The sequence below is a fragment of the Haliotis asinina genome, chromosome 6 (genome assembly GCF_037392515.1).
Source record: "Haliotis asinina isolate JCU_RB_2024 chromosome 6, JCU_Hal_asi_v2, whole genome shotgun sequence".
In the NCBI taxonomy this organism is placed as follows: Eukaryota; Metazoa; Mollusca; class Gastropoda; order Lepetellida; family Haliotidae; genus Haliotis; species Haliotis asinina.
This window is the reverse complement of record NC_090285.1, coordinates 9,998,310-10,023,838: the sequence shown is the minus strand read 5'-3', so window position 1 is coordinate 10,023,838 and position 25,529 is coordinate 9,998,310. Positions and strand designations below refer to the sequence as shown.

Below are 25,529 nucleotides of genomic sequence, written 5' to 3'. Positions count from 1 at the left end.
CGATTATTTACAGACCGCCGATTTTGACATATATTCTACGTTTGTACATTGTACACTTGTCGGCTACCTCGTATGAGACATGGTAACATGTCTCCCATTTTCATGTTGCCTCTGTAATTTTATATCGGATTGGTTTCGTTGCAAGTGGACTTCTTCTGCTGATAATTATGTCCACTAGGGCTAAGATTTGTGTTACTTAGTGCTGCTTTTTGGCTAAGTTTTGCTGTGCCTTTTTGAAGTGGCAGCTATTTCACTTGTCTATTGCAACTTGCTGTAGCACGATGTGTGGAGCAGTCCATTTCATGGTAAGGGGTGTCTTGTCTTCCACCCTTTTTATCGTTTTGTTATTTCAATTTTTTGCAGCAGTTGTGCATGACACGTGACGTTTGTGAAGTTTGTAGAGGTCTGAAGCCCGGCAAGGACCTGCACCCATTTGCCCAGACTCTGCTGTTGTATCCTGTTCCCTTCTACAGCCGTGTGCGGTGTGCGGTGTGCGGTGTGCTCAGACCTATCGAATCAGGAATTCAATTCTTGGCAGTAGTGAGAAAAAGGAAGACTTAGGAAAATGTCTCGGTCTCCAGCTTCCTCATCTGGTTCCAGATTGTCTCTCCCGTGCACCCCGGAGACTCAGTCTATGTTGGAGATTCCTGTAACAGCGCTTGAGACTGCTGCTCATGTGGAAGCGCCCTTGAATCAGCATCACTCAGCGCTTCAGAGAGCAACGCCAATTCCAACGCCGATGCCGATTCTGACACCGACACCGACGCTAATGCCTACCACCCAAGCAGGAGGATGGATGGACTTGGCGAGGCCTGATGCTCTTACGCATCTGACGGTGCGACGGACTTTAGAGCACTACTTATACCAGCGCCAGCGATAATGTCAGGCACAGCTCTAGAGCATGCAACACCTCCGACTAGGACTCCTCAACTTATCCCGGACATTACAGGGACGTCACAGAGGGAGGAGTACAACCGTGTGTCGGCGCATCCCAATCTACGATCACATCAACGTTTGACAGATTGGCACCAGGATTGGTCGCACGAGCATTCGGAGCGCAATGGGACTGCGACTAGTGACAGGAGAAGAACAGGACGTTTAGGCGTTAGGAGATCTCATTCCAGAAGCCCTAGGAGCAGCTCATCCAGTGCTTGCTGATGCCGTCGTTCACCATCCAGATTGCCCAATCACAGGGGCAGATCTCTTCACCACAGACGCAGGGATTGTCAGTCAAGATCTTGATCTGTGTCTCCTCCACGTGTTAGACAGTCGACACATAGAAAGCGCACACCAGAGCGCAAGTCTACCATTTCATGAAATGTTGATGAGGAACAATAATTCTCTCCAGATTATGAGGAAGACCCTACACAGCTGGAGGAAGATGCGGGATCGTACCTGCCGTTGTTAGTGATGTATGATTGGATAGCGGATAGGCTCCCAGATTGCCCCTCCCCGGTGTCTGGAGTAGACAGTGGCAGAGCCATTAGAGTCAAACTGTAACTGATGATACCACCACACCCTATGGTGGCGGATGCCATTTCTTCATTGAACGATGACTTTGCTAAGTTATCCTACAATTAGGGTGCCCAAGTCTAAGAAGCAGGACTGCAAGATGCATAGTCTGGACTTTTTGGATTCCGGGGTGGTGTTTGACGAAGCCATCAAGAGACTATCATCTTCCATCTCTTATATGGTTCAGGATTCTAAATTACAAGCTATTGATACAGAGTTGCCGCGCATCTTGAAACTGGTATCAGCGTTACCATCAACTACATCAGTGGCGACTGTGGACTTAACGGAACCAAATGAATCACGGCTGCAGCATCTGTCGTCTGTTTTCTTGTGGCAAGGCAAGGTGTAACATGACCTATTAAGGACATGTGAGGACAGCGTTGGCAATGACGACAGTCATGCGCAGGATGGGTTTTCTGGATACGTGCTCATGTCAGGAGGAATTGAAACAGAAGTTGATTAGAATGCCTTTCTCCTCACAAGCCCTCTTCGGGAATGCCATTCCAGAGGTGTACAAGGAACATGCCGATTTCACGAATATGGAGGTATCTTTGTCTGCATTTGAAGCCCTCTCATCTGCCTTTCGTGTAAATTGGGAACACACAACAGAGGCAAGAGACGCTACATCCCGAGAAGAGACTCTGTCAGGTCGGATCTACCAGAGGTCGCGGCCAGAGGTTCTCATCAACCGAGCGTCGTAAGATGGCAGACATGTGTCACCTGTCACGACTGGGACCTCCTGTCCCCAGCCATGCCAGTGTTCCCTACACCAGTAGGCAGGAGACCAGGTATCTTAACATCGCATCTGGTGACACGGGCGTACTCGGAGACACAACGCCAGTTGTTGAGGGAAACCATTGAAGTGCTGGTAGGGAAATGTGCCATCGAGGAAGTACTGGACCCACTCCTTTCGCCATGGTTCTATTCTCCAGTCTTCCTCATTCCCAAGAAAGACTCCAACAAACTACGGATGATCCACAACATGGCAGCATTCAATGAGTGATACCTGATGGAGCCTCCTCATTTCAAGATGGTGTCTCTAGAACAGTAACGCCTCAAGTTGACTCCGGGTACATGGCTGTGCAGTCTCGACATACAGGATGCTTATCTGCACGTCCTGATCTACCCGGCTCACAGGAAATTCCTTAGGTTTGTTTTCGAGGGTCGGCATTACCAGTGGCGAGTCCTGTTTGGCATTTCCATGGCCCCATGGCTATTCACCAGAATTACGACACCCATCACTCGTTTCCTTCATCTCAGGCAGATAGAGTTCGACCCATGCATAGACGATTGTCTACTCAACCAGTTTGAGCCTCAGTTGCTAGACTTCGCCATCCGTCTCCTAGAACAGCTAGGGTGGTTGATCAACCGAGAGAAGTCGTGTTTACAGCCCACGCAGGAATTGGTGTTTATTGGAGGCCTGTTCCAGACACAGTATGATCAAGTTCGGATTCCCCTCGACCGTTGGGGGAAGATCTCCCAGTTTGTGGCAAGGGGGGCTGTTGGAACCATTACTCCTCAGAGAGTGGCAGTCGCTGTTGGGCCTTCTGATGTCGACAGGGGGCGCCTGATGTTACGTCCATTACAGAGGTATCTTTTCCCGCACACATGGGCCTGTTGCTTCCGATACATCTACACCAATACCTGCGTTGGTGGACAGTCAAATCAAACGTCTGTGATGGAGTTTGACCAAGTTTGTGCAGGACCATGTGTCGCGTCACTCCAGGGATGGGGTGTGCACCTAAGCAGTCGAACAACCTCGGGGCTTTGGTTCGACGCAGAAGCAAACTGGAACATCAACAATCTGGAGCTGGAAGCAGTGGCTCTAGCTGTAAATCACTGGGTGTCACTGTTACGTCACTCCAACATACTGAATGTTTCAGACAATGCGACAGTGGTGTGGTTGATTTTGAGACAAGGGAAAACCAGATCCAAGTCCTTACTGGATCAGATGTTTCGCCTAGCCAGCATCTTAGATGCAAACGACATGGAAGCAAGAGCTCGTCACACTCCAGGGTGCAGAAATGTACCAGCCGATGCACTCTCGTGACCAGGGAAGCCGTCTCTGACTGAGTAGATGCTTCACCCAGAGATAGATAGACCTGTTTGCCACAAAATTCAACCCTCAGCTTCCAGTGTACGTGTCCAGACCTGGCAGCTTGGGCGATCGACGCTCTATCAATGTCTTGGGAAGGGCTAGATGCGTATGCCTTCCCACCACCAGTACTAGTACCAGCAGCAGTGGTGAAGCTCAAGATCACAGTGAGTATCCATCTGCTTTTGGTTGCGCCCTGGTGGCCAGCGAGGACTTGGTTCCTAGAGCTATGCAGCCTCGCAGGAAAAAAATCCGTTCCGGCTTCCAGAGTGGCAGTAGTTGCTATGCCATCCCCACAGTCGGGGATTAGCGACAGCATTAGCGATGGCGGTGAGAGTGAGTGAAATTAACGCGCTGGATGTGACCAGGCTGAACAGACCAGACAAGGTGCGGCACAGACTCCTCTGGGATTTCCTGCCAGGTCAACCAGACAGACTATTCACCATCACCATTTGACCATTATTGGACCAGAGGATTGAGAGGAGCAGCTGCTTTGTCCGGTTCAGGCTCTTAGATTGTAAATCAAAAAGTCCGCTCCTCATTGAGGAACCAGGAAGAGATTGTTCCTGCCTTTTTCTTCGACAGCGAGAGGGGAAGTGACCAGGAACACAATAGCTGTATGGCTGAGGCAGACCATCCTGGCTGCTTATGATGCACAGAATCTTCCTCACCGGTCATCTAACAACCCGCGTGAGATTCGGGTGTTAGCTTCTACGATGGCCAGCATCTTAGCATCTTACAGAGGAATTGCACTGTTCCGGACATTATGGCTGGGTGTTTCTGGCGTTCTTTGACAGTATTTGCTAGTCATTACTTGTGGGACTTAGCAGTAGAAAATATGGAGGGGCTGCTGTCTTTCGGACGATTGGTAGACGCCGCATCTCACTCGTCCTGCCGAACTGCAAGGTATGATGTTACTTACCATGGTCTGTAGGGGTGTTGTACTTACTTGAGATAAGATACTGTACCCCTCCGGTGGTCAGTACATGACCTTCTACTCTGATGCTGGTTCCAGTGTCCTTTACGAGTGATTGAAGCTGTAAGACCAGCTTACAGAGGGAATCAGTACTGGTCCAGCTGCCCCGAGGTATATGTGGGATTTTTATATGCTGACGGTCCTCTGGAGTCCTACACCACCGTCCAGTCTGTTGTATCCATATGCTATAGACCTATGGTAAGGTAAGTAAAAGATTTGTTAAAATCTAAATATTTTAGATATTTAAATACTTACCTTACCATAGGGCGGTCAGTCCCTCCCAATGCTGGATGCTCCTCCCCACTACGGACTCTTCGGACTGAGAAGTAAAAAGTGAAGTTTCTCATGGAGTCTGCGTGCATGCGCAGTGAGGGATCCAGATACTTCCGTATCATGACAGTCGTCGATTGCAAGGTAGCCATTCAAGATTGAATGACAATTCAACTCCGTCAGATTTCCTATTAAGTGAAGTTTGAGGTCATATGCTATGGACCTATGGTAAGTATTTAAGTAGCGAAAATATTTAGATCTTAACAATTCTTTATGACTATGATGTTTTTATGTATTACAAAGCAATCAGGTTTTATAAAATGGGGTTTAAGGGACAGAAAATACTGAAAATAATATTTTTAACCAACAAAGAACTTTTTTGAATTGTCCCGACAGTGATGTTGATACTGTTTCTGTGTTTGAAGATGCATGTCCCCATGAGAAGAGCACAGTGAAATATTTAGTCCATACACCATGAACATAAACAAGAGCCATTGTTCCAATCTCATTGTTGTTTTAGCAGTCAGTTCAATATGGAAATTTGAGTAGGTTGAGTGAGATATGAATTATTCACCAGATATGCTTCAATGTCTGGGGCTAGCTATAGTGTATATTTTGTCAGAGTTTCAACAGTCTTGTCACTGAGGAAACATGGAAATCACCAAAGACTACTTAAGGGTTCACATGAAACCATCCATTAGCAACAATGTCCAAAGTGATGTTATAGAATACTGTTACAGACAGAAAATGTTGTATGTTTCTCTGAAGCCATTAATAATTGCTAATTGAAGGTCCCTGAACTGCATAGCCACAAGAGGATTGGCCAAATACAACGGAAGAGTTCATATCTGACCATCACGTATCTGGAATATTGTCCAGCGGAAAACTAAACTCACTCTTAACTCAGTGTACAGTTACATTGTCAGTTCCTGCATCTCAAATCTGAAACAAGTTCTTCAGTATATGTAAATGTGATTATAAATGAATCATTTTCAAAAGACAATTTGCTATGGTATTTCCATCTATCGTGCCCATGGTTAAAGTCTGTAAAATGTAATTTAGAATCTGTCTCACAAACTCAAAGCAGATTGATAATTTCTGTGACATTTTGTGTCAGAAACCTTTGATTTAATGAGAGTGAACCTCTCAGGTGACATTTTCTGTAGACCTTGGTGATGGATTGGGTTTTGGCGTTCATGGATCTTACAAGACAAAAAGAGAGTTTGGACTTAGTTCTTAGACTAGTGTCTAAAGCCACAGACTGATTTAAGATGCTTGTAACTGTCATTTCATTTCTTGTATTTGGTTTTATTAAAACACCCTGAGCATTTTCTGTTGATATGACATTTTGAATCCAGTTTGTCTCTTGAAAGAATACTAAGCATCAACAGAGTCTCTGGATGCTTGATTGGCATTATAGAAAATGATTTTTTTCTGGGTTGCATCTTTTTATTCTTGTGTACAACTTTTCAAGGGCTTGCTCTGACCCCATCTTGCAGTAAAACTGAACAGCATCTGTTAACTCTTTTTATGTTCATGGTGTACGGCCAGGAGTTAACACATGCTGTTCAGTTTTACCTAGTGATTTAACCCCCCCAAGTCTCAACAGAATCTCTGTACAGTTAAATGTAAAAAGTTGTGACCACAGTCTCTGTCACATTCTTCTGTATAAGGTCTTTTATTATTCTATGATTCTTTATTTTTTGACATTATTATCTTGGTTTTTTGTGTTGAATGCCCTTTGCTATTGTACATAATAATCCCTTGTTCTTGTTCTTGTTCTTGTTAAAAGTTCTTTTGTTCTTGGACATCATTCTCTTGTTCATGGACACATCTCCTTTGTTATTGGACATATAGTTCTTTTATTCTTGCAGGGATGGTGGGGCAGCATAGTAATTCATGCCAGAGACCTGGGTTCGATTCTCCACATGGGTACAATGTGTGAAACCCATTTCGTGTGTACTCCTCTGTGGTATTGCTGAAATATTGCTAGAATCAGTGTAAAAGTAAACTCACTCACTCCTGTTCTTGCACATAAAGACTTTGTGTTTGCAGGATGAATGTATACAGCAACCGGAACCTGCTCCACACAATCCGCTCCAAGCAGTTCATTGACTCTCCTGAGTTTGAGTCCAGTGTCAGTGGTGATGAGAAGTTCCAGGTGTCTGTAATAGCTGCCAGCATGTGTCGATACATCTTCTGGCCACGTCGAAGTCTGGAATATCTCCTGGTCAAAGAACCCTACTTAGCCAACGTCATGAACACCATGCTTGGCAGGGACATCACCAACAAACTGTATGCTCTCAACCAAAAGGTGGGTGTAGATCAGTCCCTCTTGAAATTCCGCGGTTGCAGAAAAAATCGCAGAATTTACCTTCCATGCAGAAAAACATCTGGTCCGTGGAAAACGCATTTTCGTGCAGAATTTGCCATTTTTCTGCCGCAGAATTGGCTTATTTTAAAGATTGAGTGAAAACTGACTGACAGCCGATAAGAAAATTAAAGTTAATGTCAGAAGTAGGATCAGTTTCACATGAAACAGACTGACATATTTATTGTGACAACATTTTCAAAATAATTACGATTAGAGATACTTTATTAATAAAGCAAGTTTAGGCATGTTCCAAATATAATTAGATGAATTTGACACTGCAATTTTGTTCTCAAAATCGATCATTTTGAAAATGGAAATTATTTCAGATTTCGTTTAAATATAAAATTGTTATTTGCATGAAACCGAACGTTGTTTGTCTGCATCAAAGTTACGAATGAGAGGAGAGAATTTACTTTCAGCGAGAGTTTAATTCTCAAACACAGAAAAAGCTGTCGGTGCTTTGTCATCAAGCTTACTCAAGATGTGATATGTACTGTCAACTTATCTTTATATCTGTGTTTGAGAATTAAACTATGAAGGTCTGTATTATGTTTTTGTTGTTTTTCCTAAATGTTTTAACTTCAGAATGTTTTGCAGAATATTGAAATATGGGGTGCAGAATTCTTAAAAATTTGCCATGGAATCCAGGAGGGATTGGTAGATACAAATGTAGATACCCTGGACTGTCATGATTGATGTGTGTGTGTTTCATGTGAAATGAATGTTATTTTGTGGCAGTAGTGTTATGCTAGCTGAACTCTGTGAGTAATGGGGACAGTTTGTGTAACATCTCAAGTGTTCCCAGCTGCGATATTGGTGCAGTGATGCTGAAATTTTGCTAAAGTGTTGTAAAAGCATTGACAGAGCCCTTCCACATCTCATTTTGCCAGAGTGAATGGGCCATCCTAGTAGTTAGGCATTTACTCATGGATACAATGTGTGGAAGAAGTTTCTTGTTTCCTTGCCATGATGTTGCTGGAATATTACTAAGTGAGGTAAAACTAAGCTCACTCACTGTAATCACAAAGGGTTGACCATGAAGAACCTTTGAGAACCAGTTCTCCCTATCTCACTGACTGACTTGCTCAAATGCCAACCCACCCACTCGCGTACTCAGAAGTCGAAACAGTCAGTGATGGTGAAGTTATTGTCGTTACTGCTGCTGCAGGTGAGCACCCCTGCTGGATCCCGTCTAGACATCCGTCTGCCCAGTGTGTCGTCCAGCATCAAAGCGAGACAGGATATCCGCAAGGCTGTGGCAGGGGTAGCATCGGAACCAGAGGCCCTTGGCAGGGAAAGGGAACCCGAAGACGACTATGATGGTGAGTCGTCTGCTTTAGAATTTTATTTTCAGTTTGTTTGCATGTTGCTACAGCTTTACATAGAAGTTTTATGTTGTCCATGTTTTATGTATTTTAGGTTTGGGTATTATTTTGTATGTGCTGTCTGCTTTTATAATACTCAACTGAGAGATATTTCAGTGGAAATTGTAGATATTGTATTCAGTGGAACAATGAATAACCTTAAGACTTTGTTCTTATGGTAATAAATGTCCTCATATGCAGACACTCATACCCAAATGCATTGGCTGCTCACAGTGCTACATACATTCTATCCCAACTCATATGACACTATCCTACTTTCCATAATTTTTCCTTGGGATCATGAATCCAGGACAAAATCCACCCAAACAAAATCCACCCCAAATTGCAACCTAGGACAAAATCAACTGGCAGAAACTCCACCCCGACAAAATCAACCCCTACTAAATTTCACCCTAAGAATAAAAAACTAATGACATGTTTAATAACAGAAATCAATTTTATTCATATAAGTCATTCATAATCAATAACTAAATGACCAAGATACGCATGTTTCACACATGATGAAACATGTTATTCTTCTTATTTCTTATTATCATTCAGACATGTCTATGCACAAACATCTTTAACGCAAACAATGGCCGACACCATGGAGAAAGTCTTCAAGTGTCTTTTCCTTCGTCTTCAAGACCTTAAAGGCATTCTTGGAGACGTTTGGTCATTGTTTTGGTTCTTTTCTTAGGGGGCTGACCGTGGTAGATGGCCAAGGTAGCACTGGGGTCTAGGGGTGTGTCAGTGGTCGGTTGTCCGTGCTCCATGCTTCCATGTCTGTGGTCTTTGAACCCTTGCAAGAGAGCGGTTTCCATTAGGAACACTCCCACCTAATCATTTGCTTCCTCTCATTCTTCTTTAAGTACAAATAACCCTAATATAGCCACTTTCAACCACCCTTGCTGTTCCATAACACTTCCATAATGTATGGTGAATTTTTGTTTTTGACACAAACTATATACCAGGTGTCCCCAAAAATGTGAACCAGTTTTCGACAAGTAATTTCTCAGTGGTAGAGAGTCTATAGTTATTGTAAAAGTTCATAGAGTAACCCTAGGGTATCATCAACAGGTATACAAAATATCTGAGACATTGCTTGTAAATCATGCAATAATTTTATCAGTTAGGGAAATGTAATTATTATCAAAACAATGCTTGCAATGCTTGAGAAAAACAGCTTGATCAACAATCAGGACACACTTAAACTGTTAGCTACGGCAATTTGAGAAGGGTGGATTTTGTCCATTTTTCTGTTTTGAAGAGGTGGATTTTGTCCAGTCACCAGGGATCATACAGCCAATCTCCCAGTCAGATGAACTAAACTCTCATATTGCCAGTACATCTTGATAGGTACCCATTTCAGAGCTGGGTGAACTGAGACACTGTAGATCTGGGTATCTTGTCTAAGGATACTATGCAAATGTGCCTGCCTCAGGACCTGAACCTAGGTGTCTTCACGGGGGATTGAACCCAAACCTTCAGCATGATAGGTAGACTCCTAACTATTGGTACTGTTTTCACTGATGTACAAATTACCATATAACAGAAGTGATAAAGGCTGTAATGTTAGTTAATCTGGTGATAGTTAGTCACTTGTATTACTACTAACACGACTTGAATTATTTTTATTCCTATTCTGGATCATTTGTTGATAGTTGCTGCACACTTAGCATCAAATATCAGCTTCAGAGCAGTGCAGATAAAACCCTGATCTGTCTATTCTATAGCAATCTTTAATATATTTGTATTTAGGGTACATTCAGAATAAATCCTTAGCTGTTACAAATTTCACTTTGCCAACTGAGGGGCAAAGAAGAAGAACATGAAGACTAGTGTTTACACAATGCATTGGCAATGACAAAGTGATGTTGCATTGAATAGATTACCGAGAAACTGCAGCATTTTAGTACTTTTAGTGATACACATATACTACAGATTACATCCTAGGCTTGCATCCACTTTGATCATGAGTGTGTGATAGTGGCTAGATTTACACTGCTGCCAGCAATTATTTCAGCAATATCAAAGAGGGGGATGCAAGAATTAGGCTTCGCACGTTGTACCTATGTGAGGAATTGAACACAGGTCTTCGGCATGGCAACTGACACCTTAACCTCAAGGCTACCCCATCGTCCTTCGATCATGAGGATAAGGTCTCTTGGTTCCGGTGAAAAGGTCTGTGGCACAAAACTCATGACAGATCATCACATTTGTGACCAAAGCGCAGCTGAGTTATGAATGCTTTACTACATGTGAATCAGGACATGCCTTCTATTGACAGGAGAATAGGATGATATCCTGCAGATGACACCCTTAGCTTGTTAGCTTGCTGATGGGGTTGACCTCTTTGGTCATATGGACAAGACATTCAGATGAGGATCAAATTATTGGACAAATAGGACAAATTGTTATGGATAACAACTTCTTTATTGCATCATTGCGATGTTTCAATACAATAGTACAAGAATCTGTATCGACACGTCACAATCATGCAATAAAGAAGTTGTTATCCATAACAATTTGTCCTATTTGTACACCTCAACTTCTAAAATGCCACTCAAACAAATTATTGGACGTTAACCATATTGTGATTGTAATGTTGATGTTTCATTATTTTGTTTGGCCAACTGTTTGACCATTTTTCTGCAACTGAGAATTTGTCCTCAAGCTGTTCTCAACAAACAAATCGTTACATGGACTTGCTAATGTTTTGAAAATAACTTTGTTTAGTACAACTGAAATGTCATTAAAACTATCTCTAAATAATCTATCTCCCACAAAATCCCGGGCCAACATACTGTTGCCTTCAACTTGTATTTAAGTTAGGTGTCATCTGTCTCTGATTTCCAGTTTCCATAAGATTGTTGAAAATCTTTTTCAGATAGACCAAGTGATGAATGCTTAGACATTTCTGTGAACTGTTGCTGAAAAGCCACAAGATATGTCCTTTCAATCATTTCCTTTTCCGGTTTTGGTGTTGTCATTAGACTGCCTGAGAATGGAAATTTATGATTGCTGGACTTATAATATAAAATAATACAACTGATTATAATCCATAATGATTATTAAAGTAATGTCAGTACCATATATCGTATAGGAGACGATTTTATCAAGGTAGGGGTTTTGGGTGTGAATAGTTCTAGTATTGCTTGTACATCAAAAGGCACCTCTCATAATGGGTTCAAGTGGTCAGACTTTGTGACTTAATATGTGTCCTCTTTCAATGTTTCATTGATGGCTGGACAACTCTCCACCATCTATTTACCTGATCCAGAATCGATTATTTCGAGGTCAGTGGGATACAGATTGGAAATTGCTGACTGCAGTGTTAAACATTTTCAACCAACATGATAATGAGAAATGTTTTTTTGGAGAGAAACATTCTTGTTAGCTTCAAAACATTCAAGAACTGAGGTCAAAGATCTATCTAAACTTGTTCACCCTCTTTATTCAGATGAATTGAAAGTACACACATATCCAAACATAATCTGTCCATGGAAAGTAGTTTGTGATGATAAGTGCAGGTTATATTGTCCTGTGTGGATTGTATGTGGTGCCAACAATCTCTCATCCTCAGAGACCTCTCCTGTGTAGTTGTACAACCGCACAGACACTCAATAAACATGTTCTCATAAACACTACGACTAACCAGAAATATCCCAGCTGAAATATTACTTCACCACAAGCCGATTCTCTCATTGAGGTTCCTAATGGAGGCAGGAAAATTTAACATTTTTCATATGAAAAAACTTAATCGTGTTTTACAACACACACTGCTAAGTATCGATGGAAAATATTGTTGTACATCTTGTTGTTCTAAAAGTGTTATTAATGCATGTGATCTGAGTATATAATCTCTGGTTATGTGGTGTATAATGCTTGTGAATGACACCCTCATCAATATCCTCCCGTATTGCCTCCTTGTGGTATGGATTTCATGGCTTGTGCTGTGGTTCTGATGCACCATTAGCTGCGCTGAGTGTACATTGCATGTGTCAATGAGGGTGTAGTGGCCTATGCACCAGTGTGTCCAGAGGATGTACAATGTTTATATTGCCTCATTATGTGCTTCGTTTCAGTTAATGTCAGTTTCATCGTGCTTACTTCAGTGTATGTTAAAAGGATTTATTGTAGATTGTTTAGTTCTTTGTTTACAGGATCATCACACTCTATCATAAGGATGCTGGTAATGTAAGCTATCACCAGGAATGTACATGTAAACCAACATAAGGAAATGTATGTCACCAAACTTGGCAGCTGTGACCTAGACAGTATGACTGTTACGAGGATATACTTAATTCAATCATGGGTGCAATATTACTGTTTGCAGTCATAAGTATAATCATGTTGCCATTAGTTACAATAGTATTGTCACATCAGAGGTCAGCCACCAAAAGGATAATACTGAGTTATCATAAGAACTCTAAATGCATGTGTATTAAAATATTGTAAGCTTTCATAAGGACAATGTAGGCCACAATAAGAAACATATTAATGTAAACCACCCAAAATACAATATTATTGTTAGCTGTGACAAAGACATTATTACTAAAAGGTATCATAAAGATATATTCCTTCATGTGACCATAAGGGCAATATTATTATATACTATCATGACGATTATCTTGTTGCAATCTATTATCAAAGTATTGTAAGCCATCAGTGGTCAATATTCATGTATTCTGTCACAACGACTATTAATGCACATTCTCTTAAGACGGCATGTGTGTAGTAATATTGTAAGCTGTCATAAGGAAAATGCATTTTGTAACTTATAATGAGGACACTATTTAGTCCAAGCTGTAGTAATAGTCATCAATTGATGTCCGCTTTTGAAAGGTGGCAGCCATCAAATTTTTTTTTTAATTTTGAAATTAACTAATTAACTACAAAAAAATGTTGTCAGCAGCCATGATCCCATGGGGGAAGAAATATATATATGCCCATATATATATTTTGGTGCATCTCTATCACGTTACTGTGTCAGCTGCATTTGAACTCTGTCAGAGAAAGCCCCTTTTCAAGAGAGACACCATGTGGGCCAGTAGTCTAGGACTGCTATCAACCCTACTACTGATGTCATGAGGACAACGTTTGTGTATAAGTTGTCATGAGGACAATGCTTAACGTGAGCAGTTGTGATGATCAGATCAAATTCCAAACTCGAGATTTCCCATACTTTCTAAAATTACATCAGTTATTGCGCTGGTTTATATAGCTTCATGTCAACACTTGGTAACATGCAAGTACTGATTTAAACTTGTGCTGAACAAATGTGTATTTTTTAATATTTTTTTTCAAACTTGTTGAAATCTTTTATGTCCATGGATAAATCTCTGATGAAAATCATCATGTATATACTACTTTCTCATGTCCTTTTACATAAATTCTTTTACTTACTACTTGGGCATGGGAACTTAATCTTTAATTGCCTCTTTGCCCCATTTTATGCATGATTTGCTTTTTGTTTTGTTTCAGGTAAAAGTTAAGAGGAAAACAAATAGAAAAATATTTACAAATTTAATGATTCATTTTTTATTCCGGCCAGTCCAGTTATTTTTTGTTTCAAGTTTAGAACACGAAGAGCACAATTTAATTGGAAACTAAGCATATTAATGAATAATCCCATGTTTGTTCACAGAGGTAAGTTATCTCAACAACTTCCTTTGTTTCTGTTAATTTTCTTGAGTGGCCATTTCAGATGCTTATGATGATGAGGATGATGACGATGATGATCAGTGTGAAAAGATGGAGCTACTGAACGGCCATGCAGTCAAAATATTTCCAGCCGTGTCAGCCCACAGTGGCTCTTCATTGTCATCACAGGACTCTGTTCACTCGGGCATACAGATTGACATGTGAAACTAGCAGTATGTGAAGTCTATCCCAGTGGGTCTTCATTGTCAATACAGGTCTCTGTTCATTCGCGCAGACAGATTGACATGTGAAATTAGCAGCATGTGAAACCTGTCATGTCCAAGTGGGTCTTCATTGTCATCACAGGACTCTGTTCACTCGGGCATACAGATTGACTTGTGAAACTAGCAGCATGTGAAGCCTGTCATAATGGGTCTTCATTGTCATCACAGGACGCCGTTCACTCGTCCATGCAGACTGACTTGTGAAACATGTGGATGAATATTTCCTGTTGTGAAACTATCAGTCTGAAAAGTATATCTTTCAGAAAATTGCCAAGTACAAATTGCACATTGGCATATACAGACTGATAGATTGACACAAGAACCCTGCAGTTCAAACTTGCACTGACTGACATGTGAAACTTCCTGATTGACATGTGTTTGCAGGATCAAACTTACGTTAGAAGCTTACAGTAAATGTGTGCAAGTACATCGTAACATGAAAAGTGAAATCTATACATTAATGTGAAGGAAATCACTGCTCAGTTATTATGTTTACATACATCCATCTTAAGAATATTTTGAAGTGAAAAGAAATATAATTTGAACCAAGTGCAATTCAAAATGTGTAGAATGGTCCAAAAGATGCTCAGTATTTTTGTACAACAGGACTGATGTGCATAAAGTGGTAATAGTGATATGATAGGTGCAAGTGGTAATAAACAGCCACCTTGTTTTTACACAGAATCTCACATGATGCTTGGATGCTTGTGATGTATTTGCGAATATAGCCCTATTTGGGGTAAAGATCTGGGTCTCCTTGCACAGAACACTAAGTTCATTGTAAGTCATTAAGGTAACCTAAGTGCAGTGTTAAAGAATGGGAGTAAAGGTTAGCCTTAGTAAAAGTTGCTAGTGAAAGAAATTGGTCTTCAGATGTTGATCACTTTAACGTCTGTTCCAAACTAAATTATTTACAGACTACTACCATAAAGCTGGAACTTTGCTGAGGGCAACGGTAAACAACAAACAAACAAATGGTAAAAGTCAAATGGAGATAGCAGATATGAAGGAAAGTTAAATATAAAAAGTAAATATATAAGGAAAGATAAATCTATCTTGATGTGACATGTTATTATTTCCTGCAATATGTAGGGGGGTGTATTAAAATGCGCTCTGTTCGTCTCTCTGTCCGTGCTCATTTATCTCTTCAGCAGAACTTTAAACCGTTCAATATTTCTTAACCAAGCTTGTGACATAGATAGAACTGGTGGAGTAGTGGTGCCTTTAAGTAGTTAGTGTATTCTGTATGCAACATTCTTGGCATTTCCATTTGACTTAGACTGAAATTGGTGGAAGTGCTCTTTTCTGGAGTAGAGTTTTAAAACCATTCCTATTTCTTCACCAAACATGACACATAGATTGGTCTGGTGGTGTAGTGGTGCCTTTTGATGGTTTTGGAATTCTGAATAAATATTTTTGGCTTTGCCATCTCAACAAGTTTGACAGACTGAAATTGGTGGTAGTGCTCTTTTCCAGAGTAGAACTCTAAAACCGTTCACTGTGTCTTCACCAAACATGGTACATAGCTTGGTCTGGTGGTGTATTGGTGCCTTTTGGTAGTTATAGAATTTTGAATAAGATATTCTTTGGCGTTTACATGGCAACATGTTTGACTTTGACTGAAATTGGTGGTAGTGCTCTTTTCCAAAGCAGAACTCTAAAACCATTCCATGTTTCTTCACCAAATTTGGCACATAGACAGATTGTTTGGTTCCTTTTGGTAGTTTTGGAATTCTTAATAATAGGTTGGCATTTCCATGGCAACAACTTTGACTTAAGGTGAAACTGATGGTAGTGCTATTTTCCGGAGTTGATGACTTTGTCTCCTTCTTCTTGTTATAAAGAAATGTGACATGCAAAAGGTTGTGATATTCCATAGCATAAAATATGAAAACAAATGTCTTACATGTGACTGACAATCCTTGTGTGTATGCATTGTGCAGTTATAGTTATTTTTATGTTAGATAAAGATATTAGAGTAAGCAGCAAGCCAACTGAATCAATATTCTTTAGTAAATTAATAAAATGAAGAAATGTCTAAAACAGCAAAAAGCAATGGTGCTGAAACACACCAGCACCATGTTGGATTCAAGCACCCAAGCACAGTAGCCTACTGCATGTGAAAGACGGACTTCCCATACAACTTGTGACAAAGACTCCTTTAAAAGAAGCTACAGACAGAATATAGACAGTATTGAAGCTTCACAACTTCTTCACTATGCTGCAGCATAGACCATAAAGTGCCCATGACAGAGCTGGGTCATTGCATGGTTACAGGATGGTGAATGCATCAGAAGTGTTGATTGCTGTCTCTAGGTGTCTTCTCTTTCATTCACAGACTGAGGGACAGATTTCATGCCACTGGTGAAGAACAAGACAGACCTTGCTCTGGATGATTCTGAAAAACATTAAGGGCAGATGACTGATATGTTTTGCTCCAAGCCCTTCAGAACCTATTCACAACTTCCAGTGCCCAGTTGGAACAAGATGCATGAGAAGTCTGTCTTCCACATGGACTAGGCTGTTGTGCTTTCGTGACATTGACGGCGGTGCCATGCTTCCTGCTTCAGTATTTGTGCTGTGTGGTAGACTTGTGGTTGAAGAGATCGCTAGTCCCCCCAGTCGAGGGTTTTATTCCCTGAGGTGGGCAGAACATTAAGCCCATTTGACGTCCCCTTCTGTCTTATTGCTGGAATTGAGCTAAAATGTGGTTATACCATTTTCCCTCACTCATGTAATTGTTTTTATGTGTGATTGTTAATGGCAAATCTGAAAATAAATATCTGAACATACTTATTTTTGTTTCTTTTATTATTTGTGACAAGTGAAGGATATGCGTTTGAGATATATCAGCGCCATTTGAGATCCATACTGAAGTCACTAGTAAGGATCTGGAACCATAATTGGTCTGCAGCAAACCAATGCTGAGGCAGCTAAAGGAACTGAGTGGTCTGACTCGCTGACTTGGTTGATGCATGTCATCATTACCCAGGTGCCTTGATTGAGGCTCATGATGTTAGTCTACTGGATTGTCTGGTCCAGGGTATGACATTCTTCACTTCTTTTGCATAGTTGTAACTGTGTTTTACGCAATTACCCTGAAAAATCACAACCTGACATCAGACGGGCAGTCAAATAACATAACAACACAATATAAAATCAATAGGGCGAGGTTAGACAAATATATGACACACAGCTATGCCAATATTTAACTAACATGGTCTATGTAGGAGGCTGATTTCTACAGTCAACATTCAACAACAGCAAGTCCTGCGAATAGTCTGATTGGTTGATAGCGACAATAATGGTGTCATGTGACTCCAAGGTCATTCCCGTTTAAAACAAACTTGTTCATAGTCTCCTCATTACCTGTCTCTTTCAGCCAATATTGAATTTCAGCATTATCATCAGCAATATCTTGATGACCAAGGAAAGTTAATTGCGAACTGTGAGCCTGGAAAACTGAGTGGCTATTGATGTTCAGTGCTGTCAGATTGCTGAAACAAGACTTAATTAACCTGTGGACTTAGGAAGATAAACAGACGGTGTATGTTACCATCTGGTGTTTCATTAATGTTAAGGTTCAGATGGATTTCATCATTGGGATTAATTTGTACAAATTCCAGAAATACCTGTAATTAGTTAAATGCACACCTGTAAATGATTTATTGGAATGGACCAATTGAATTAACAGTCACATTGTATAGTTCAATATGCCTAATGAATGGTGGTTAAAATAATAATTGTTCTGGTTGATTTTGGGTTGAAATTTCTGTATATATAAAGAAATCAGAGTTTTAGTTTAAGAAGGATCTTGTGATAAAAGAACAATGTCATATTTTACTACTTCCTGATGCAGTGTTTTTGCAGGTTTTTGACAGGTTGATGATTAGCAAGTATCAGTAACTGAGAAGATATGGCAGAAATTAATTTGACAAATTATTTATTTTTTTATGTTCATGATGCATACACTCCAATATTTTAAGCATGAATTCTTAAAAATTCCCCTGGTTATTTATCCTTATGATTATCATCATAATTATGATATATTTTGTAAAAGGCCTTAGAATGGTCAAGAATTTTGAAACATTTCATGTATACAGTGTAGCTTTGGAGAAATACCAGTCTTTGCAGAGAACAGTGGGGATTAACCTAGGTCCCCAAACAAACCACATTTGATTAAAGAGGCAGTTAACAGGACTGGATGTCCAGGCTTGGTGACTTGGGTCATCATATCCCAGTTACATAGATCAGTGTGCATGCTGTTGATAACTGGATTTTCTGGTCAAGACTTGATTATTCACAGATTATTTTTGGGACCATCATCATCATCTGGGATATTGATGAAAATGGCTGTACTTTAAGATTCAAAGAATTGAAGGAAGTTGTAAAATGCTGACCACATATACTGCAAGGTGAGGTGCAAAGCCTTGCGTTTAGTTTTTAAATAACAAATCCTGCCCATCCTGTTGGCCTTTGTCCTTATAATCATGCCATAGTCCATCGTATAATTACAATCAGTAATGGCCACTCTATGCAATCAAATACATAATTATTTTTATGGTGAGAGATCATAGGCATTTTTCTATGAAAGAAATCCAGAAATCATTCCACCATTAGGAGCAGACAAGGATAATTCTACCAATCATACTTAGGTATATAAGATAATAAAGTAATATATCACAGTGCCCTTGTCATTGACGTGCAATTACCATCATGGTCCGGACGTCATTATCACGTCTATTGCAGCACAGTGGTGGTCTGATTGACGAGCCTGTAGGTTTGATTGACGCTGAAATGAGATCTAGTGAACCATAGGATTTCTCCCATGTAATGGAACCTGTTCAAGTGTGGTAGCTCAGACAGCAATGAACAGTTGTTAGGCAGTTGAATTGTCAGGAAATGTTGACGGTTCTACCCATGGTTGCAAATTTCCCATAGTGATGTATTTGTTATAGGTCTATGTCTGAATGTTAAATGGATGTGTCTGAAAAAATAACTTTGACATTGAAACAAATCTTAAAGATCAAGATGTGTAAACGTTAATTAGAAGAACAATTAATTTCTTCATCAATCCAATGAGTTTTGGTGGGTGTAGTTATTATTGATGACATGTATGTGACGAATTCTTTCTTTACTTACATTAGAAAAGGTAAGTCACTGAAGCACATATTCTTCTTTGTATTTGATAAGTCCATCTCATAGTTTAAACAATTAGGTTCAGGAAGAATATAGAACAGGGTTGGAAGCAGCTGATAAGAAACATTAGAAAGCAAACAGAATTCATTATGTATGGAAATGTCTGATAGTGATGAAACAAGCATTCATGACACAATCACTCTCTATCAACTTGTACCATTAACTCATTTGCATATTTTTTCCCTCTATATTTTGAGTTTTAAACAAGTTTATATTGTTGAAAAATAATGTTATGAAATAAACGTTAATGTTCATTGTTTCAGATTTTCTTAATAGATTTTAGTTGTTCCTCACTCACCACCAGCAAAATCTCTGCATTTTTACACAACAGAAATAACTAAACATTAATGATTGGGTTTTAGTTTTGATAATATTGGTAAATATATAATATGAGGGAGGGTTTACGGTCCCCATTTACTAGCCACCTTTATATAGGAGTCCTGCTGTGCAGTTTAAGACCACAGACATACTGCTATATTTACCTGTGAAGATATGATCTTCAGCAACACATGCATGTTGTAAAGAAGTGACTAATGGGAAAGGGCCCAAGGACTTGGTTGAAGCATATCATTGTATCCCAGTTATACAGAGCTATGGTCATAATTTCTGGACTCCCCTGACTCATGTATTTGTATGCCAGTTGTGTAAATCGATGCTTATGCTGCTGATCACTGGATTGCCTGGTCCAGACTTGATTATTTACAGTCTGCTGCCGTAAAGCTGTATTATTGCTGAATGTTAAGAAACAAACAAACTTCTTGATTCCATTGGTGTGTGAGAGCTAGCTGTTAAGACATGCTTTCTCTTTTCACAAACAATTGGTGTCATGACTGATTTCCAATGATCCATTCTTACAATTTTCCTGGGTATTTAGGGCTGTTTGGTAGACTAGTTGTTAAAGCGTTCACTCATCATACCAAAGACTGGGGTTCAATTCCCCACATGGGTGTAATGTGTGAAGCCTATTTCTGGTGTCCCTGCTACAATATTGTAATACTGCTGAAAGCGACTGAAAATGAAACTTCCTCACTCACTCCAAGGATGTCTTTCACGGACTATTGAAAGTTTGCTGGTTTCATACAGTGTCCAGTGTCTGAACCCCACATGATTTCACTGTTTCCGACCGGTCTCAGGGTAGAATAGGCCTTCAGCAACCCATGCTTGCCATAAAAGGGAACTATGCTTGTCATAAGAGGCGACTAACAGAATCGGGTGGTCAGCTTTGCTGACTTGCTTGACACATGTCATCGGTTCCCAATTGCGCAGATCGATGCTCACTGGGTTGTCTGGTCCGGACTTGATTATTTACAGACTGCCGCCATATAGCTGGAATAGTGCAGCGTAAAACTAAACTCACTCACTCACTCACTCACTGTGTTTCCTGCAGGTTAATACCTATGTAAAGATGATCAATAGTGTGAAGTTATTCAGATCAGTTCTTGCGTACACATTTTTGTGGAGATATGCCAGTCAATATGAAAACCTTTGTTCTACCAATGAGTATATCAGCACTGAGCAGATTTTTAGCTCTTCATAGACTTGCTTTTAGCATCATGCTGTTCCCATTAAAAAGTGCTTTTTGACATGTTGGAGTATGACAGTTCTTACAATTATTCTGTCATTAAAGCCATATCAGATGTTTCCTTGAAATATATGCACTAGTAAAAATGAGTGAAAACCGTTGCCTGAAATATTTCAAAACCTGATGCATATTATGTATAAAAATTATAACAGTTGTGAATTTAGATTCATGTTTAATTCAAAACATTTTTTTTCAAGGCAGGATTTGGTTTGATTAATTCTTTTAATTTTTTTCAAAACCCTGAAGTTAATGGTGAATATAAGGATAAAACTGCACTTTGTTTTCATCTTTCATGTGAACATAGTTGGCATTTAAGACAGTAATATTTGGTACCAAACTAGAAGAGGATGTGGGATGTGACTTCTCTGACAATAAAAAAAATGGTTCCCTGGAATTCCACAAAATATCAGCTATGGTGGTTCCAATATTTACCTGGAAAGAATAGTTTTTCCTACTACCTGTGCATGTCAGGGTGTACAAATGATGAAAATGGTAAGGTTTGCTTCCCAGAGACACCAACAGAGACTTGAAAATAGGAACTTATACCTATATGGTTGGCACTATTTTTCTATCATGACAACAGATGTCTAGGCCATATTATAAACCTGGAAATGTCATGTAATTAAATTGAATTATGCAATTTAATCCTGTTCTGCCAATGTCTGGTTATAAAATATAATTGTTATGTAACAGTGATATCTGGACTATGTTTGTAATTTAATGTAGCAATATTCATTCAGTATGGTTTACCATATTCATGGCAGAATCATGTATGAACTGTCTAGCAGATGACTCTTACTAGGTGTTAAATATGATTAACAGCAACCAGCATTAGCCCATTACTTTTGAGTGAGAGAGTTTAGTTTTGCACCACACTCAGCAATATTCCAGCTATGGGGCAGCAGTCTGTCAATAATTGAGTCTGGACCAAACAATCCAGTGATCAACAACATGAGCACTGATCTGAGCAAACTAGGAAGTGATGACATGTGTCAACCAAGTCAGCGAGTCTGACCACCCGATCCCGTTAGTTGCCTCTTACGACAAGCATAGTTGCCTTTTATGGCAAGCATGGGTTGCTGAAGGCCTTTTCTACCCCGGGACTTTCATGGGTCCATTACTGTTGAGGACTTATGGGGTAGCCTTGTGGTTAATGCATTTGCTCATGATGGCAAAGACCTGGGTTTGATTCTCTACATGGGTACAGTCTGAAGAGCCCATTTCTGGTGTCCAATGCTGTGATATCGCTGGAAAACGTGTAAGAGCTTTGGAAAAATAAAGTCATTCACTCACTCACTCACTCACTCACTCACTATTGCTTTTGATGATTTGATTAGTTGACAGTAAATAGTATTAGATAGTAACCTTATCTTGATTTATTAGAAGGCATTATTTTTCACTTTTCGACTAGTCTACTTCCAGATGTATTGTTTTTTGGGTGTTGAAAAAGCTTTGATGGCAACTGTCTCAGATGTGATCTGATAATGTAACAAAGCAATACAATTGTTTCAGATGTTTTGATATGCGTAAGAAAAGCTGCAGCAACAGTAAAAGGAAATTGGAATATTTTAGTCCTGGTGAAATGATATTTAGATATGTTTATCTAGATCATTCAAGTTACATCATCTGGTGTATCTTTACTCCATCTGATCTGGGAGAAAGTCTGTCCTGCTGGATGCTATAACACAGTCTAGTTTATGAGAAACCAGTAATCTCAATATCAGCAGATAAAATGTCTAGAATTACGTGAAATAATATTACATGTCACAATCCCAAGTGTACAGTACACAACCCTGTACACTTAAAAGAACTCACGAGACTGTTGGTATATGACCAGATGGTGGCCACATGAATACATGCAAACAACTAGTTGTGGGTACAGCAGCATGCAGTAAACTTGGACAAAGTACTGGCACTATGTGTCCCAGAGCACAGAGCTGTGAATGTTGGCATAATAGCAAACTAAAGGATGGAAAAGCCTCATTACCTTGATCTGAGTACTGGCTGCGAGAGTTGTGTGATCCCCAGGGAGTTGAGATTGATATAGTATGTGCCATTTTAGATTGACATTGAATGATCAAGGGAAAAAGCAGCTTTGAGCAGCTGAGTTGGATATTAGTGCTAGACTAATGTAAGTGTAATAGCATCAGATTTCATGGTACATCGAGTGATATTTAAGTTTCAACCTTTCTTGGACCATGTTATGTGCATTCTTCTGAAAGGTTATTATTTAGTCCTCTGCAACATGTTTTGTTGTGGGTATTATCAGAGACCATATAATCTATTATATGGTCTCTTGCATTATTTTAAACTCTGTCTATCCTCACATCCCTCCATGCAAGTTTGTATTTTCCAAAGCAGACCATTACATATTTCTTCACCAAACTTGGCATGTAGATAGGTCTGGTGGTGAACTGGTGCCTTTTTGGATTTATGAATAAAGTTATATTTGTGTTTTCCTGGCAGCTTGGTGGATGAGTGAGTTGGTGTAGTTTATGCTGCTTCTAGCAATATTCCACAAAATAAGACAGGGGATGGGGGGAAGTTGGCATCAGAAATGGGCTTCACACGTTGTATCATGTGGTTGGGATCGAACTGGGGTCTTGGGTGTAACTCTTCGGTGCATGTATTATTGTAAAGGTGAACATTCTCTCAGACATGTTTTTGTCAAGGATCTCATTTCATGTGAGGCTTGGTAATGATCAGTTTTCAGTCAAACCCTCTCATTGCGGCTGATGAGAATTTCACAACTGATAACCCCATCATGGCCCCAGTCATTCAACATCACTGCCAATTGGTGCCATCCTTCAGCGAGATAATATTCTTTCTGTGTGTGACTGTTAGCATAACTGTAACATTCTTCATCGGCTGGCTAATTCATCTGGAGAAATATTTTGATAAAATGGAGAAACAGCTGATAAATTAGCAGTCACAGGAAGTATGAGTCGACAGTGCTGTACACTGTGGAGTGTTATCTTTTGTTATGAAAAGGAACAATGCCTGTGGTGTCTCCAACAGTGTCTCTGAAGAAGAAGAAGCACTTTCATTGACCCTCCATGCATGCTTCATTGCCTCCAAGAGATGCAGGTGCAGTGTGTAGGAGACATATTGATGTTTATGATTGTCATTTAAAGCCCCTGTGACTAGACAGCAGTGCTACAGTATCCCTAGGCATCACCTCATTGTAGTAAAATTGGTTGCATTTCAACAACAGGTTGATTTATCTTTCTGGTTGGTTAACACAACCTTAATGGTGAAATTTACTCTTGCACACTTTAATCTGGTGCCAGGTTTGCCATATATGTTTCCATTGTGCAGGTTTAAGATCCTTGTGACTGCAGATCTACTATATGTCTTCAATTTAATCACTATCATGAATGCAGATATTGTTATGATTAGTCACAGTGTAACCTTTTTCAAAGAATAAGGATTTTTAGCATGGTGTGTGTCAATCGTGTTTCTGGCATGTTGATTACAATTGCTGGCAATTGCTGTGATGTACCAGGAATGTAACGTGTGGAAGACCTCTTCATCTGTTCAATTCATCACTTATGCACACAACCAGTACAACCTCTCCCGTAGGCTGTGATTGGAGGATAATAATGTATGAAATAAATCAACTGTAGACTATGCAAAGATTGTTTGCCATGTAAGATCTTTCTTACCAAATCTTGCCTATATTATTTTTTGTTTGACTTGGGATAATTTTGTCAAGTTGAATGCGTGGCAAGATTGGTTCTTGCATAGAAGAATGTGTTCCAAGTTATGTGTTGATGGTGATAAGTGGATTACAGTGTTTCTTGAATAAAACTTCCTTCATGAATCAATTATGAAACTGCCAGTGGTGTTTTAGTGGATTTGAGTCATTCAGTGGAAGATTGCCTTTTTCTTCCAGTTCTAAGGAATATTAATGGACATCTTTGGATTACAGCAGGCATTTTATGACTGTCTTAGTGAATCGATTATGTGCCTAGGTGTTTGCTAGGTGCATCGCTTATCCAGTTAAACTTTCTTTTGCAAGTTATGACGAAGAATATTTAGTTCAGAGATAACAGGTGCATGTCAAACCCAGTCATGGAAAGTCTGTCTTCTAAGGTTTTCACATGTGCAATAATGAATAGGTAATAAATGTTAAGGAGTCACCTTGGGTTCTTCACATTGTCAGTCTCTCCAAAGTTTGTATTATGCTGCCTGATGGAGTTGAACTGTGACTGGTTGCAGTCTTTG

The 25,529-nt window shown here is 39.8% G+C and overlaps 1 protein-coding gene across 1 annotated transcript in view; it reads left to right on the top strand.

Annotated features, from left to right (window-relative positions):
* Positions 1-17,317, top strand: part of LOC137286840 (popeye domain-containing protein 3-like) — a 39,901-nt gene extending 22,584 nt beyond the window's left edge. Inside the window, exons 6-8 of the mRNA XM_067818851.1 lie at positions 6,909-7,167; positions 8,396-8,549; positions 14,302-17,317. Coding sequence (XP_067674952.1) covers positions 6,909-7,167; positions 8,396-8,549; positions 14,302-14,462 — 574 coding nt within the window. The 3' untranslated portion in view covers positions 14,463-17,317. The remainder of the gene's footprint in view (positions 1-6,908; positions 7,168-8,395; positions 8,550-14,301) is intronic.
* The last annotated feature ends 8,212 nt before the right edge of the window (positions 17,318-25,529 follow it).